Source organism: Coregonus lavaretus (genome assembly GCF_964263955.1).
Source record: "Coregonus lavaretus genome assembly, chromosome: 13".
In the NCBI taxonomy this organism is placed as follows: domain Eukaryota; kingdom Metazoa; phylum Chordata; class Actinopteri; order Salmoniformes; family Salmonidae; genus Coregonus; species Coregonus lavaretus.
In genome coordinates, this window is record NC_140000.1 from 22,096,085 (window position 1) to 22,114,570 (window position 18,486).

General features: G+C 42.2%; 1 protein-coding gene across 1 annotated transcript; it reads left to right on the top strand.

Annotated features, from left to right (window-relative positions):
- Window positions 1-385: 385 nt before the first annotated feature.
- LOC311139437 (soluble guanylate cyclase 88E-like) lies at window positions 386-15,669 on the top strand (the record flags this gene model as incomplete). The annotated part of the gene is made up of 16 exons (XM_084174312.1): window positions 386-513; window positions 1,092-1,224; window positions 1,351-1,525; window positions 1,666-1,757; window positions 2,001-2,258; window positions 5,100-5,247; window positions 5,968-6,090; window positions 6,422-6,542; window positions 7,960-8,089; window positions 8,440-8,586; window positions 8,918-9,064; window positions 9,290-9,446; window positions 9,837-9,946; window positions 12,050-12,139; window positions 13,990-14,108; window positions 14,352-15,669. The coding sequence occupies 16 exons, from the start codon at window positions 386-388 to the stop codon at window positions 14,752-14,754; spliced, it is 2,481 nt and encodes an 826-aa protein (XP_084030438.1). The 3' UTR covers window positions 14,755-15,669.
- Window positions 15,670-18,486: the final 2,817 nt, after the last annotated feature.

The window sequence follows — 18,486 nt, forward strand, 5'->3', positions numbered from 1 at the left end:
GTATGTAAACTTCCGACTTCAACTGTAGGGGTGAGATTGATTTTCTCCTTTTTACTCATCGGTTAAATACTACTTGTGAAATGTAAGTACTGCACATGTAGAGTAGAGCTGTGAGTAGAGCAAGATTTCAAAGGGGAGAATCTTGCTCTGTCTGAAAACCTAATTCCCAAAAGGGATGATTTATTGATTTAGGAAAATATTTGTGACAATGAATAATGAGCCACTTCATAGCGCCTGGTATGCTCATAGCATCGTTTTTAACATCTAGTTCATCCTATATGTAAAATGACTCAGACTGCAGGTGTTTTACACTTCTTCTTTCCTTCCCCTTCCTCAGTAAAGCAGTTAACTTGGCAGAAATCTGGAGGTTCCCAACCCCCTTAAGATGTACGGCCTGTACTTGGAAGCGGTGAATGATTATATCAACGAGTCCTACGGAGAGGATGTATGGAGACTGATAGAGGCCCGGGCAGAGATACCGCATCTCAAGTTTGTCCGCCATCAGATGTACAAGTACGGTCATATCCCATCTAACTGTCGGGTCTAACTACATCTCTGTACCCATCATATGCATCATATTTACTTTCTATTCTAATTTTACCAGGAAGGGAAGTCACTTGAGGTTTCACTTTAATCTCTTTCCTGACAGACTTGGCAAAAGCACAACACATTTACATAGACCATCAACTCTACCCACATGTACATATTACCTCAACTAGCCGGTGCCCCCGCACATTGACTCTGCACCGGTACCCCCCTGTATATAGCCTCCCTACTGTTATTTTATTTCACTTCTGCTCTTTTTTTCTCAACACTTTTTTGTTGTTGTTTTATTTTACTTTTTTATTTAAAAATAAATGCATTGTTGGTTAAGGGCTGTAAGTAAGCATTTCATGGTAATGTCTACACCTGTTGTATTCAGCGCAGGTGGCAAATAAAATGTTATTTGATTTGATTTGGAATACATAACAACACACACATAGACAACAGGTCAATGAATGCACTAACTGTAAATCGCTCTGGATTAGAGCATCTGCTAAATTACTCAAATGTAAATGTCATATCTAGGTATCCTCCTTCTTCCCCTGCAGTGACAACCTGATCCTGCGGCTGGCCAAGGCAGCAGGCGAGGTCCTGGGGAAGACCCATGATGAGCTCATGTATGCCTTTGGGGTTTACATGGTGAAGAGGATTGGGAACTACGGCTATGAGAGGATTCTCAAGGTAACCTAGTGCCTAGTGGCCCTCCTCAAGTGTCTGAGTTAACAATAGGCATAATTGGCCCTAATCAATGATCAATACACTGGTGTGTGTGTAATGTCATTATTTATCCCTTATCCATTCATCCAGGTGTTGGGTCGTAATGTGCGTGACTTCATCAATGAGCTGGACAACCTGCACGAGTACTTCCGCTTCTCCTTCCCCAAGGTGCAGCCTCCCAGCTTCTGTGTGGAGGAGGAGTGTGAGACCAGCCTCACCCTGCACTACCGCAGCACCCGCAAGGGCTTCACCCAGTTTGTCAAAGGTAGGTAGGGAGCACCACAGAGGACAAACATAACAAACACTATTTTTCTGGAAGCACTATATTTGGTAATACTGTACATAGGGTCCATGTCACACATCCCCAACCTGTAAAAATATTTGTTCTCTCTTCCCATACTGTAGGCCAGCTGTCTCAAGTGGGAAGGCAGTTCTACAACACGGACATTGAAGTTGAGATCCTGTCCAAAGAGGAGACTGAGAAGATGACATATGTGGTATGTACTGTACTGTGGGCATCTACCTATTTGAAGCTACTTCTTAGAACAATGTTATGTACACCCCAACGCACCTGCAAGTAACTCCTCCGACCTAGACCTAGGAGTGCATCACTTTCCAAGTGCAATTGTTTGCCCCATTGTCAAGCAACTTTAGTGTCAGGCCCCATTGTCAAGATCCTCACAACCTTAAGATCCTCACAGCTGCGTTTCCATGATTACCTTTGAAGTCTCTTTCCGCAGATCTACAAGATGAACTTTGACAACGCTGCCTTCAAGCACCGCATGCCCCAGCAGAAGACGGCCCCGGGGTACGAGAAGCTACCCATGAAGAGGGGCATATTTTTCGACATGTTCCCCTTTAGCGTGATCTTCCGCCGGGACATGACCATGTACCGCATCGGGGACGGCCTAAAGGAGGTCTTCTCCGACCTGCAGGGCAAGAAGGTCGACGAAGAGTTCACCCTGGTGCGGCCCATGCTGGAGTTCAGCTGGGACAATGTGAGTATAGGAGGGGAGAAGAGAGGGGGATGAGGGTTCTGTTACATTTGGTATGGTTTTTCCACTTCCCTAGGCTATTGTTGTCAATCTAAAGAGTTTGTTAGTGGATATTTGGGTTATTTAGTTACATTCAACAACCCCCTTTAATGGTCCCAAACAGTGAAAATAATGTTTTTCATCACATTGGATGATATTTGGATGAAACCAGTTCAAAGTAGGGTACCCAAGTATGAAAAATGACTGTAGCTGGCACATTGATAAAGTTTCATCATAAAGTTACTGGTCCCCTTCCCCGTGTCAAACGCTTGGATTCAGACAGGCATTACCAAGGATTTACTTCCTGCTTTATCTAACGTCACATAAAGCCGGAAATGTAATACACCAATGGTAGCATCTTATCATCTTAACTAATTTAAATATGTACCGCCTTAAACCATCAGTGCATCTGTTCCTACACCTTGCTTTGGCTTTGTTTACAAACCATAGGCAAGCTACTAGTAGCTAGCTCAAGCAGAACGCACGACCAAATATATATATATTTTTTATAAACTGGTAGCCTTTCATCTGTGGTGTGACTGTTAGCTAGCAAGCTCTTACCAGCATGCCGGCAAAAAGCTGTGACTGGATGCCATAGTGTAAATTTAACGTTACACTATTTTCCGAAGAATGAAGACAATCCGACAGCAGTGTCTCATTTTCATTTTGGGTGGACAGGCTGCACCGAAAATTACGATCATGTCACGGGTGTGCAGTGCACATTTCGAGCGAAGTTGCTTTATCAATTGGGGAGAATATTCGATGGGTCTTGCCAGGAAGCTAATCCTAAAGACGGATACAATACCATCATTGACAGTGGAACAGTGGATCTTGCAAGCGCTGACCATAATGTAAGTATCATTATTAATTTCACTTTCCATCTCCTTTTGTCTTTTCACTATCATCAAGCTGTAATGATAGACATTTTAGAAAATTCTACATCTAATTTGTCTGCACAGCTTCCCAGGCAACCACCGCAGCAGGAATGCTGTGATACCAAATCGGCTTTCCCGATTAGGAATGTAGTGAAGTAAGAATTGTCAAAAATATAAATAGTGTAAGTACAGATACCCCCAAAAACGACTAAAGTAGTACTTTAAAGTATTTTTATTTAATTACTTGACACCACTGTTCATTTAGAATCTGCACCAATTGAGCATTTCAGGGACACAAAATTCCAAATACGAACACCAGAAAACACAATGTAGAATGAATAGATCACTACATCAACGAATTGATAGCATCATAACTCAGAACAGTAAATAAAAGGAAATTAAATTCACTACCCGTTTAACGAACATTTCCCTTTTCAAAAACATTACAGGCAGGCTCCTGGACCTCCTCTTCAACAAGGTCACCCTTGATCCAGCATGTTACAGTATGTGGGGAAGCTGTGTGAGCGGTCCATCCCAGGACCCCTGTCTGCCCAGTGTGAGAGGCCTGACAAGGAGGAGGCCATAGCTGGATTTGTGTCCCGCTTCAATCTTGGGGGTGACTGAAGCCAAGTGGGTTACTGAAGTCTGCTTGATTGAATCGGGGTACATGGATCCCTCTCCTCTCCTCTCCCGCTCCCCTCCCCATCAATCGTTGTAGTTGGTTGCATTACCTAAAGCCTAAGTCATTAACGTTTACATGAAATCACATTTTGTTACTTTGTATGTTTTTTTCAAGCATTTGGATGGGAGATTAGTGTTACAAATTGTACGAATCAATGGGGTCCTGTACACTGTAGGGCGGCTGGGTGCCTATATTAGGCTTATGGCTCTTAATTATTTTTTTATGTCAAATTATGTCTCACCTTTATTTCTCATGAGTGTTTATGTTGATCAATATTTTGGGCTATGCTGTCCTATTGTAAATGATCAAATAAATGTCTGATCTATACAATTCTGAACATATTGTTATTTATAATAATATAATAATATGCCATTTAGCAGACGCTTTTATCCAAAGCAATTTACAGTCATGTGTGCATACATTTTTACGTATGGGTGGTCCCGGGGATCGAACCCACTACCCTGGCGTTACAAGCGCCATGCTCTACCAATTGAGCTACAGAGGACCATTGTCCAGCACACTTATTGCATGCTGTTTTCATGTACATTCCCTTATGTCTAAACTCCTAAGGTTACTCAGGCTTTACTAATTATTGTGAAGTGTATCAGTGAACTGTATTCTGTAATTAGTTACAAAACAATAGAAATGCAATTGTGTATTGCTGCTTTTTGTCTATCCAACAGCTCTGTTGACTATGAGAGCATTTTGCAGAGAAAATGGGTTAAGGCCTACTATTTAGGCTCGGAATGTCATGTGGCCCATTGTCTACCTGGTCATCAATGAAGTGGCCCATTGTTTACCTTTCTACCTGCCAACGGCCCTTGGTTTCAAAGAGCTGTCAGTCAAGGCGAGCTCATGAATATAAGCTCCCCACTCACTCAGCCTGTTCTTTCAGGCTTCCTGATAGTTAGAGATGAGAGAAGGTACAATTTCTTCAATTCTGAGCAAAGTGTAAAAATATTATGGGGATGTTTTGGTCATTCAAAGGCTATTTTTACTTGGGGAAATAGGATGACTGTGTGGGACCTTTAAGCATCACTATGTCTGCATATATCAGGGCCAGTCTCAGAATAAAGCATCTCAGAGTAGGAGTGATGATCTAGGATCAATGTTCCCTTCACAATCACAATAAATTAGGTTACATGGACAGTGTGGACCTGATCCTAGATCAGCACTCCTACTCTGAGACGCTTTGTGAATACGGGCCCTGGTATTGACTGAAGTCATCTGTTCCATGCTTCCCCTCAGATCTACACCCACCTTAACAATGTGTTTGAGCTGCTGTCCAAAGCTGTGGTGGAGAGCAAGCAGAAGGTGAACGTCCCTAAACTGAGCAAGGAAAAGGAAGACGAGGGAAAAGAGGAGAGCGAGAAACCAAAGAGAGAGGAAGAGAGAGGTACAGAGAAGTCAAGGGTCCGCCCGTCACCACAGTCAACCGACAGGAGAGGGGAGTACTTTGTCCCTAACAATCTCTACCACATGTCTAATGTTTAAGTAATTTTGATTAATTACTTTAAAGGTCCAATGCAGCCGTTTTTATCTCAATATCAAATAATTTCTGGGTAACAATTAAGTGAGTTACTGTGTGATTGTTTTCAACTAAAATTGTCAAAAAGAAAGAAAGATAGATAGCTTCTTAGCAAAGAGCAATTTCTCAAGCAAGAATTTTGCTAAGACTGTCTGGGAGGGGAAAACTGAAAACTAGCTGTTATTGGCAGAGAGGTTTGGAACTCTCTTTCTTATTGGTCTATTTACTAACTTACTGCCTGGTGATGTCAACAGGCAGGCCAAAACACCATGCCACCAAAACAGGCTGAAATTTCAAGCGGTCTTTTCAAACAGCTCTTACACAAAGGGTATTATTATAATTTTCATAATTTCACAGTATTATTCCAACCTCATAGTGTGGAAATATACATAAAACACAGGAAAATCAGGTTTTTGACTGCACCGGGTCTTTTAAGGTCTTCCAATATGTGTAACAATAAAAAAAAATCTCTCTGTCAGTGCTGTTATAAGCATGAGTGAAATTGATTAAACAAATGTCACTCACTCAGCCACCCACCCTCCCTCCCTCCCTCCGTCATTCATTCCCTCCTGTCCTCTGGCCCATTAGATGTGAAGTCTGTGGAGGAGATGAAGGGGGACCAGGAGTTCAGCAGTGCTCTGACTCAGTACAACAGCTCAGCCAACTCAGGGGGGGAGGACATCGAGCTGCTCGCCTTCCAGACTGTCACCGGTGAGAACCCCTTCTTCCTCGCCCTTCACACTTCTTTTTTTATCTATCATCCCACCTGTCCAGCTCACCAAAATAAGCTTACATGCTACATAGCTTTGTTCTCCTACATTTGAAAGGGGTACAGAAATCCAACACAATGCCAGAATCAAAACAGAGTCAGTGATTGCCATGTCTATTTTGAATGAAGTATTAACTATACAATTTTTAATAACTAGAGTGTAATGGTCTTGGAATTGTTGGTGCCAATACCAATGACAATTCTAAATTCCAAAGCAATATTTCCAAGTTCTATGGCTGTGGATGACCCCACCCTGCTCTTCGTCATCCCCAGGGAAGTGCAGTGAAACCATCTTCGAGGATATGAGGGAACCTCCCAAGAAGCCCCTCCACCTGAAGGGTCAGATGAAGTACGTCCCCCAGTGGGACTCGCTCATCTTCCTCAGTACGCCCATGTAAGACCACCCACAACATCCGTACAGTACCTAGTCCTTATCTTACTATAAAGGAAATACGTAATCCAATTCAAAACTTGCCTTGAGGCTACAGCTATGTGATGCCACGGTCAGACGCGCTTCCAAAGCAACCAAAAAAGGAGAATCCAAAGCTTCGATAGTATAAAAACAAACAGATATGTATTTCACAAACAAAGGTAATTTCATCGACTATAGTCCATCCAGGCCTACCTGAGCCATAATACCAAATCACAAAATGGGTATAGGGAAGGGGAACATGGGAAGAAGGAGGTGTGCCCAGGTGAGGCTCCATATTGCTTTCAAATACCCATGATAACCATAATAGAAAACCCAAAACATGATTTCAATTAATCAATATTTCACAATTCTAATAAGACAAACCATAAACATTCATAATGAGACTGAACGTTAGGGAATTTGGCTCCAACACTTACCTTAGATGGTCCTTACCTTACCTTATGGTGTTTATTAGCATATGAAAATGTTTATTAGCATATGAAAATAGTAAAAACAATGATATACAATATGTATAGTATTACTATATGCCTATAAATATGTGCAGTATGCATAATATATTACATATTTATACCGCTTTAAATATATACTGAACAAAAATATAAACGCAGCATGTAAAGTGTTGGTCCCATGTTTGATGAGCTGAAATAAAAGATCCACAAAAATGTTGTGCAAAAATGTGTTTACATCCCTGTTAGTGAGTATTTCTCCTTTACCAAGATAATCCATCCACCTGACAGGTGTTGTATATCAAGAAGCTGATTAAACAACATGATCATTACACAGGTGCACCTTGTGCTAGGGACAATAAAAGGCCACTCTAAAATGTGCAGTTCAGTCACACAACACAATGCCACAGATGTCTTAGGTTTTGAGTTAGCTTGCAATTGGCATGCTGACTGCTGAAATGTCCACCAGAGCTGTTGCCAGAGAATTGAATGTTCATTTCTCTAAAATAAGCCGCCTCAAACCACGCCAGCCCAGGACCTCCACATCCTGCTTCTTCACCTGCGGGATCATCTGAGACCAGCCACTCGGACAGCTGATGAAACTGAGGAGTATTTCTGTCTGTAATAAAGCCTTTTTGTGGGGAAAAACTCATTCTGATTGGCTGGGCCTGGCTCCCAATTGGGAGGGCCTATGCCCTCCCAGGCCCACCCATGGCTGCGCCCCCGCCCAGTCATGTGAAATCCATAGATTAGGGCCTAATTTATTTATTTCAATTGAGTGATTTCCTTATATGAACTGTAAAATCTTTTAAATTGTTGCATGTTGCTTTTATCCACTTCCCTTTTCAATCCCTTCTTATCTCCCTTTCTGCCACTCATCCCATCTTTGCTGTCTCTCTCATTCCTCTTCCTCTCTTTTCTTCCTCTTCCAGTATAGAGACAGTGGAGGACATGATTAAAATGGGCGTCTATGTGAACGATCTGAACCTACACGACTCCAGCCGAGAGCTCATCTTAGCCGGAACACAGCAGTCGGCTGAACTTCAGCTGGCTCTTGACCAGGTAAGTCATGCACATTTCATATATACCACATACCACCTTTCTTGAATTGGAATAACACACAACCTTACTTTGGTACACTGTTAACGTTATCATATAACTCATCTACTAACTGGGCCAAGTTTGCCTCAGCTAAGAATGCAAGACATACTACTATACCCACACACAGTCCTGCTCATAGGCAGCGTTATTTTCAAAATTACAAATAAAGACGTATGCAGTGTATAGTTCACACTGAAAGGCAGAGGCAAAGACCATCTCAAGGGCGGGGCTGGATAGGCCTTTGAAGAAGGATGAGGAAGAGTTAGTTGACTGACAGCTCTCTCTCTCTCTGGTGGCTCCTCCCACTCCAGGAGCAGCAGAAGTACGCCCAGCTCCAGGAGATCATCAAGAAGCTGGACGAGGAGAAGAAGAGAGGAGACTCCCTCCTCTACGCCATGATCCCCAAAGCTGTGGCTGACCGGCTCAGGAAGGGTATCACGGCCCTGGAGACGTGCCAGGTACTAACCCAGAGCCATATATTTACAGATACATGTACAGATATACAGGCTGCATCCAAAATGGCACCTCATTCCCTATATAGTGCACCATATAGTGCCCAAGCTCTGGTCAAAAGTAGTGCACTATATAGGCAATAGGGTGCCATTTCAGACGCAGCCATAGAGTTTGTAGAGGAAACTATCCTCCATGTTGGCTCAAAACATTCAATGACAATAAGACTCAATTGAATTCTGGAGCTAACTAGCCACCTCATTTCTATCAAGCCAGAAGAAACACCACAGTAAAATGTCAAGCATCTAAGTGTGCTGGTATTTCCTTTCCGTTTCCCAGGTGTTCCCGGACGTGACCATCCTATTCAGCGACGTGGTGAAGTTCAACGAGATCTGCATCCACATCACGCCCATGCAGGTGGTGGACATGCTCAACGAAATCTACATAGTCTTCGACACGCTCAGCGAGAAGCACAACGTCTACAAGGTGAATGACTGGGACAATACAAAACAAGGGACTCTGTGGGAACAATATGCCTGAATACTCAACCAAGGTTGTCTGGACCAAAAAGGGAAGACTCTATTATCATGCACTGAGTGGCTGTAGCAATGTTTTACAGAGTGGAATGTTTAGTTTGTTTCATTGGTAGGATATAATGTATACAGTAATGCTTCTAAACATACTACTTGACTTTTATTCCCCTGGATTCAGGTGGAGACCATCCGAGATGCCTACATGGTGGTGGCAGGCGTGCCCAATAAGACAACCTTCCATGCCCACCACATATGTGACATGGCCTTGGACATGCTGAGCTCCATCGACCACCTCAAAGACCCCTCCACTGGAGACAACATCCAGATCAGAGTCGGTGAGCAGAGACCATTGAAATACAATCTAGTCATTCTATTTCTATGGCACAGACAGTTTAGACAGATTACGTTACTGAGTTTGGGTAATCCGAAAGTTACGTTACTGATTACAATTTTGGTCATGTAACTGTAACGGATTACATTTATATAGTAACCTACCCAACCCTGCATACATGACAGACATAAAGCATACACATACTGTACTGTACAATGTGTCTTTATAATCCGGACAAAAGGAAGTCAAAGGCTTGATATTGTCTAGCCATGCCCTGACTGTGCTGCTCAGTTAATTCTGCCAGATGTATACCCCTTAAGGCACCCTGAATCTAGAGCCACTGATCCAGGTTCAGTAAAGCAGTTTAACTTCATTGTGTGTTGTTTCCCTTCAGGGATCCACTCAGGGATGGTGGTGGCTGGGGTGGTGGGGCTGAAGATGCCTCGCTACTGTCTGTTTGGAGACACCGTCAACACTGCCTCCCGCATGGAGAGCAATGGGGTGGTGAGTGCTGCCATTAGAACATAACCTCACTATAGGGTAAATCCATTTGAATTCAATCACTTTGACAGCATTCCTTTTGATTTAAACAAAATGTTCCATACATGTTCTATTTCTATGATTGACACCCATGCTGTATTAAAGAGCATGTTGTGTCTCAACCAATGGCGGTCATAACCAATGTTCCCTCAAAAAAATGTCAGCACTGAGCAAATTTCAGGTCTGCTGAGCGCAAACCTGAACGTTCTGAAAATTCTGTGCAACTTCCGGCGCGCATTTACTGTGAACACTGATGCTGTACCCGGTTTAAGTTAGTTTTAACAATGGTCAAGTAGGCTACTGTGGCTATTCGATCATAATGTAGGCCTACCAGAGTGGCCTACCATCAAAAACAATGGAGAAAATGCATCCCATAACATTTTAACATGGAAATAGCTGTTCTGTCGTTCAGCCTACAGTAGCAGCCAATGTGTGGGGTTCAATGTAGGCCTACATTCCATGAGACTTTTGAAAAAAACATGCAGGGCTTGACATGAAACTGTTTATCCAATAGTGACTGAAAATGTTGTTGTGTTGTTTGATGCAAGAAACCATAATTATTCCCATACCATTTTTACAGAGAATCAGACAAATTATGCTACCCTCTGCCTTTTGGCTACTTAGCTTATTCAAGCCTGTCTCAAAATACAACACTGGCCCTTTAAGACAGAAAAAAGCTCTTTACCTGACTCGCTTTTCAAAGATGTCTAGAAATACACACGTTTTGTGCTCTTGTAGGAAGCAATCACTCCCCCATTGCTGACTACAAATGTTCTATAACTGGGTGAATAACTCACTAACTAGCAAAGGATCTGAACAAATGTTCAAATGTGCACAAGTCGCCACATGTAGCTCTCGCTTTGATCTCAAAACAAGCGCATCTACTCACGACCGCTCATGCTGTAAAAACAGTCCAGTTCAAAGTGAATGGCACAGATCCATATATGGCAATGGTCTATTTGCATATAGGCCTACTGCAGCTCTGATTGGTTATGGCGCACTGGTCTGTGTAGAGTAAGGGCCTGAGTCGTGCCTGTCAATGCAACAGAATCCTACTCCTATGCGTTCTGCCTACAACAAAATCTCTTGCATAGTTAGTTTTGTTTTGGTATATTGCATAGATTCGATCACAATTCTCACATTAAAGGGAAACGTTGATAGTGTTAACTAACGGGGAAAACTCTAGAAAGTTGAGTGATGGTAAATCTTGTGCTTCTCTGCGCGGGCTGATATTTCTTCTGCGCACTAGTGCCGGGGAGCTGTGTGCCCGCGCACAGCTTAGAGGGAATATTGGTCACAACACAAAAACCTCAGATTATGTCAAATATGGTCTAAGCTACAATGTATGTAAATAGGAAAAAAAATCTGAGTTTATACGTTTTTAGATCATTGACGTTTAATGTTAAAGAAATGACATTAAAAAAAAGATATATATATATTTAAAATAGTTTGACAACCCTGTTTGTAAGCTTTTAAATTATATATATATATATATATATATATATATATATATATATATATATATATATTATGTGGTCCTCTGTAGCTCAATTGGTAGAGCATGGCGCTTGTAACGCCAGGGTAGTGGGTTCGATCCCCGGGACCACCCATACGTAAAAATGTATGCGCACATGACTGTAAGTCGCTTTGGATAAAAGCGTCTGCTAAATGGCATATTATTATTATAAATTATCAACCGTTTATCTTTTCCAGTGATGAAGACATGGATGTCTCATGGTATGGTGGGGTATGCAAAATTGGTCAACTTTGAGCAACTTTATCTCTTGAATGTTTTGGCATTCAGGTCCAAAGGTCACTTTCTTAGCACTTCTACAATGGACAATTTTATATGGAAGGTTTTGTTCAAATCAAAAGGGGTGCTGTCAAAAAGTGATTGAATCCAAATGGATTTAATATTAAATATTTCACTAACAGACATGATCAATTAGCACTGTATAGCAAATCATTTACTTCGTAAGTAGGCCGCAAGTAGGTTAATGTGACATTGAGTGAGCTGAATAGTTAGCACTATGTTAGCCATCAACCTCTGTGTGTCTGTCTGTACAGGGCATGCAGATCCACATAAGCCAGACCACTAAAGATCACTTGGAACATGAGCCATACATAATTGAGGAGAGGGGAAAGATCTTTGTGAAGGTATGTGTACGATGCTCCATCATGGCACTGTGATGCTCCACCTGCCAAACAGACAAAAATGCACCACACTAAATCTATTTATTAAATCTACAGTGGGGCAAAAAAGTATTTAGTCAGCCACCAATTGTGCAAGTTCTCCCACTTAAAAAGATGAGAGAGGCCTGTAAATTTCATCATAGGTACACGTCAACTATGACAGACAAAATGAGAAAAAAAATCCAGAAAATCACATTGTAGGATTTTTTATGAATTTATTTGCAAATTATGGTGGAAAATAAGCATTTGGTCAATAACAAAAGTTTCTCAATACTTTGTTATATACCCTTTGTTGGCAATGACACAGGTCAAATGTTTTCTGTATGTCTTCACAAGGTTTTCATACACTGTTGCTGGTATTTTGGCCCATTCCTCCATGCAGATCTCCTCTAGAGCAGTGATGTTTTGGGGCTGTCGCTGAGCAACACGGACTTTCAACTCCCTCCAAAGATTTTCTATGGGGTTGAGATCTGGAGACTGGCTAGGCCACTCCAGGACCTTGAAATGCTTCTTACGAAGCCACTCCTTCGTTGCCCGGGCGGTGTGTTTGGGATCATTGTCATGCTGAAAGACCCAGCCACGTTTCATCTTCAATGCCCTTGCTGATGGAAGGAGGTTTTCACTCAAAATCTCACGATACATGGCCCCATTCATTCTTTCCTTTACACAAATCAGTCGTCCTGGTCCTTTGCAGAAAAACAGCCCCAAAGCATGATGTTTCCACCCCCATGCTTCACAGTAGGTATGGTGTTCTTTGGATGCAACTCAGCATTCTTTGTCCTCCAAACACGACGAGTTGAGTTTTTACCAAAAAGTTCTATTTTGGTTTCATATGACATTCTCCCAATCCTCTTCTGGATCATCCAAATGCACTCTAGCAAACTTCAGACGGGCCTGGACATGTACTGGCTTAAGCAGGGGGACACGTCTGGCACTGCATGATTTGAGTCCCTGGCGGCGTAGTGTGTTACTGATGGTAGGCATTGTTACTTTGGTCCCAGCTCTCTGCAGGTCATTCACTAGGTCCCCCCGTGTGGTTCTGGGATTTTTGCTCACCGTTCTTGTGATCATTTTGACCCCACGGGGTGAGATCTTGCGTGGAGCCCCAGATCGAGGGAGATTATCAGTGGTCTTGTATGTCTTCCATTTCCTAATATTTGCTCCCACAGTTGATTTCTTCAAACCAAGCTGCTTACCTATTGCAGATTCAGTCTTCCCAGCCTGGTGCAGGTCTACAATTTTGTTTCTGGTGTCCTTTGACAGCTCTTTGGTCTTGGCCATAGTGGAGTTTGGAGTGTGACTGTTTGAGGTTGTGGACAGGTGTCTTTTATACTGATAACAAGTTCAAACAGGTGCCATTAATACAGGTAACGAGTGGAGGACAGAAGAGCCTCTTAAAGAAGAAGTTACAGGTCTGTGAGAGCCAGAAATCTTGCTTGTTTGTAGGTGACCAAATACTTATTTTCCACCATAATTTGCAAATAAATTCATAAAAAATCCTACAATGTGATTTTCTGGAATTTGTTTTCTCAATTTGTCTGTCATAGTTGACGTGTACCTATGATGAAAATTACAGGCCTCTCTCATCTTTTTAAGTGGGAGAACTTGCACAATTGGTGGCTGACTAAATACTTTTTTACCCCACTGTATCTATTCAAACATATTTTGATCTCTTCAGGAGTTTTATCAAAGTTCAAAAGTCCTAAAATGGTCATTTGCGGCCCATCCATTGGCTGAGTTATAATCATGACAGGTATTGAACATAAGGATCATGAACACGGTACTATTTCTGCCTACATTCTGTCCAATCACAGGGTAAAGGCTACATGAAGACATATTGGCTGAAGGGGAAGAAGGACCTGTCGTTTAAGACTCCAGCAGAGCTCCGCTACAGCAGTGAACAGAAGGACTCAGAGGACAGGAGCTCCAATGGGTGAGTGGAGCAGGGGAGGAGGCAACCCCAATCTCTTCTGTAGGGATATACTGCAAGATGCCCTATATCATATGATTGCGAATTGTTCATTGAATGTCGCTACTGTAGAGTTAGTAAGGTTCCAGCATCAGCCCGTTTGTGGATCGAAGGGCTCCCATAACAAAAACACACCTGCTAGTAATTTGCTTTGCTTTTGTAAATACTCTATGTGGTCATTTTTTTTATACATGTTCCAATACACAGCTCCACCTGCACCAACACCAAGCGCTCCACCTCCAACCTGAATATTCCCAATGAGGAGCAGGCAGAGGGCAAGCCCACCCCCACAGAGCTGCCTGCAGAGCCCTTACCTTCACTAGAGGGTGCCCCCGAGGACCTCACAGACCCCACGGAGCCCCAGGAGAAGAAAGTCAAAAAGAACACTAAGAACAACAACAAAGGGGGCGTGGCCAAGCCCGAGGCTCCTCCCCAGCAGGTCAATGCGGTGCAGGAGAGTGCAGTGCCTCCTGCTGCTGCCCAGGAGACCCCCACGGCCCCCCTGTCCACCGCCGCCCCAGTGCTTAACAACAAGAGGAACAGCTTCAGGCAGCACACCAAGCTGCCCACCCACCTTCCCATGCGCAGCACCTCCTGCTGCCTACTGTGAGAGGAGTGGCTAAAGTGATGTGACTGGCCTGCATCTTATTGACAGTCCTGTGAAGGCAAACCCTGAAACTAACCCTAACCTTGAACCTTAACTTAACCAATTAGAAAATTCAACATGGTTTCGCTGGTCAGTCACGTCCCTATAGTTTTTCCCCTACTGTGAAAGGGACCAGGCTAGAGGTCAAGACCTCTCATCTCAGATCATGGGCCAGCCTTCATGTTCGATATATTGTATGACGCCCTGGTGTTTATCCTGTGTTTTTCCTTAGGCAGGACCTGAGGGTCCCCACATCAACATTCAGGGATGCCCACACCTAATGGAATGTATTAGTCCATTTATTCAGGGTGGAGTAACAGAGGTAGACAGGGGGGACCACTCCACCTAAGTATTAATGGAGGAAACATTGATGCCCCTAAAATTAAATAAATGTGACATTACTGAAAAGGGAAAAAACGTTTCTCTTCCAACAAATATGTACAGATACTCATGTCTTGATGACATGTTAAACACTGGGCCTCTTTTGGTAATACAAGGACCTGGCTAATGTCATGGATTTGTGCGTGTTGTTGAAAGGAAACAGGTCAATAAATGTACAGTTCATGTACCATTTATCAAGTTATTACTGTCGGTGAAAACACCTTTTCAAATTACAGCATCACAATGGATTGGTATACAGAGTAAGATGAGATGTCAAGAGGTGGTTGTATTTTATTTGCATTAACTAGTTCTCAGAGAAGACTGACCCAAGTTACATTTCTGATACTGTATTTAATGATGGAATAATATGACTTTAATCATTTATATAATAGTGCTTTTCCTAATGCTGTAAGTGCTTAACTTTTCTGTTTTGTATTTGTAATTTGTTGCACGTTTACTGTACGTTAGCATTTCTTTGTCCATAAAAACTGTACAGACAAACATGTTACGTGTTCATTTCCTTGTTGATATCTTTAAATGTTTCGCTTAATAATAAACACACAAAAAATCATGGTTCGATCAATGTCAAGGGACAGATAAAGGCAAAGTTAAAAGGGTAGCTATAGCTCTATAAAACTGGGGATAGTAACTTTTTTCTACAACACACTTATCAGTGCATGTGATGGGGAAAAGGCTAGTCGCAGTCAGCTGCAGACATATAAGATTAAATCAATGACCTTCTCTGAATCGACACACTCCTATCTAGACGTTACCTGGCCCCATATCAGATAACACAGCTAGCGGAGATTGTGTGTACTCAGAAAACAGCTAAGCACCAGTCAGAAAATAGGAAATGTCCAAAATGTTTAATGAAAAGACAGTAAAGCGTACAAAGACTTTAGGCCTACACTGAGCTCAATTAATGTCCAAATAGAAATCCCATCATGACAATGAATATACTTATTCTAGATTATTAATTTCTTCACTAAGGTGGGAGGCCCAATGTCCTTGATCTTTTAACTAAGGAGGTAACACATTATACAAACTGTGCTCAAAGAAAAGGTACAGTGCTTTCAGAAAGTGTTCATACCCCTTGACTTATTCCACATTTTGTTGCGTTACAGCCTGAATTCAAAATGGATTAATATATATATATATATATATACAGTGGGGAAAAAAAGTATTTAGTCAGCCACCAATTGTGCAAGTTCTCCCACTTAAAAAGATGAGAGAGGCCTGTAATTTTCATCATAGGTACACGTCAACTATGACAGACAAAATGAGAAACAAAAATCCAGAAAATCACATTGTAGGATTTTTTATGAATTTATTTGCAAATTATGGTGGAAAATAAGTATTTGGTCAATAACAAAAGTTTCTCAATACTTTGTTATATACCCTTTGTTGGCAATGACACAGGTCAAACGTTTTCTGTAAGTCTTCACAAGGTTTTCACACACTGTTGCTAGTATTTTGGCCCATTCCTCCATGCTGATCTCCTCTAGAGCAGTGATGTTTTGGGGCTGTTGCTGGGCAACACAGACTTTCAACTCCCTCCAAAGATTTTCTATGGGGTTGAGATCTGGAGAATGACCTTGAAATGCTTCTTACGAAGCCACTCCTTCGTTGCCCGGGCGGTGTGTTTGGTATCATTGTCATGCTGAAAGACCCAGCCACGTTTCATCTTCAATGGCCTTGCTGATGGAAGGAGGTTTTCACTCAAAATCTCCTGATACATGGCCCCATTCATTCTTTCCTTTACACGGATCAGTCGTCCTGGTCCCTTTGCAGAAAAACAGCCCCAAAGCATGATGTTTCCACCCTCATGCTTCACAGTAGGTATGGTGTTCTTTGGATGCAACTCAGCATTCTTTGTCCTCCAAACACGACGAGTTGAGTTTTTACCAAAAATTTCTATTTTGGTTTCATCTGACCATATGACATTCTCCCAATCCTCTTCTGGATCATCCAAATGCACTCTAGCAAACTTCAGACGGGCCTGGACATGTACTGGCTTAAGCAATATTTGAGTCCCTGGTGGCGTAGTGTGTGTTACTGATGGTAGGCTTTGTTACTTTGGTCCCAGCTCTCTGCAGGTCATTCACTAGGTCCCCCCGTGTGGTTCTGGGATTTTTGCTCACCGTTCTTGTGATAATTTTGACCCCACGGGGTGAGATCTTGCGTGGAGCCCCAGATCGAGGGAGATTATCAGTGGTCTTGTATGTCTTCCATTTCCTAATAATTGCTCCCACAGTTGATTTCTTCAAACCAAGCTGCTTACCTATTGCAGATTCAGTCTTCCAAGCCTGGTGCAGGTCTACAATTTTGTTTCTGGTGTCCTTTGACAGCTCTTTGGTCTTGGCCATTGTGGAGTTTGGAGTGTGACTGTTTGAGGTTGTGGACAGGTGTCTTTTATACTGATAACAAGTTCAAACAGGTGCCATTAATACAGGTAACGAGTGGAAGACAGAGGAGCCTCTTAAAGAAGAAGTTACAGGTCTGTGAGAGCCAGAAATCTTGCTTGTTTGTAGGTGACCAAATACTTATTTTCCACCATAATTTGCAAATAAATTCATAAAAAATCCTACAATGTGATTTTCTGGATTTTATTTTTTCAATTTGTCTGTCATAGTTGACGTGTACCTATGACGAAAATTACAGGCCTCTCTCATCTTTTTAAGTGGGAGAACTTGCACAATTGGTGGCTGACTAAATACTTTTTTCCCCCACTGTTTATATATATATAAAATCTCACCCATCTACACACAATACCCCATAATGGAAGTGAAAACATGTTTTTAGAAATGTTTGCAAATTTATGTAAGTATTTACACCCCTGAGTCAATACTTTGTAGAAGCACCTTTGGCGGTGATTACAGCTTTGCACATCTCAATTTAGGGAGCGGCGGTAAACAGCAATCTTCAAGTCTTTCCACAGATTTTCAATGTCATTCAAGTCTGGGCCACTCAAGGACTTTCACATTCTTGTTCTGAAGCCATTCCAGCATTGCTTTGGCTGTATGCTTGGGGTCATCGAAGGTCATTTGCACTCTGAAGCAGGTTCTCATCAAGGATTTACCTATATTTGGCTCCATTTATTGTTCCCTCTATCCTTACCAGTCTCCCAGTCCCTGCCGCTGAAAAGCATCACCATAGCATGATGCTGCCACCACCATGCTTCACGGTAGGGATAGTGTTAGACGGGTGATGAGCCTTGACTGGTTTCTTCAGACATACAGTGAGGGAAAAAAGTATTTGATCCCCTGCTGATTTTGTACGTTTGCCCACTGACAAAGACATGATCAGTCTATAATT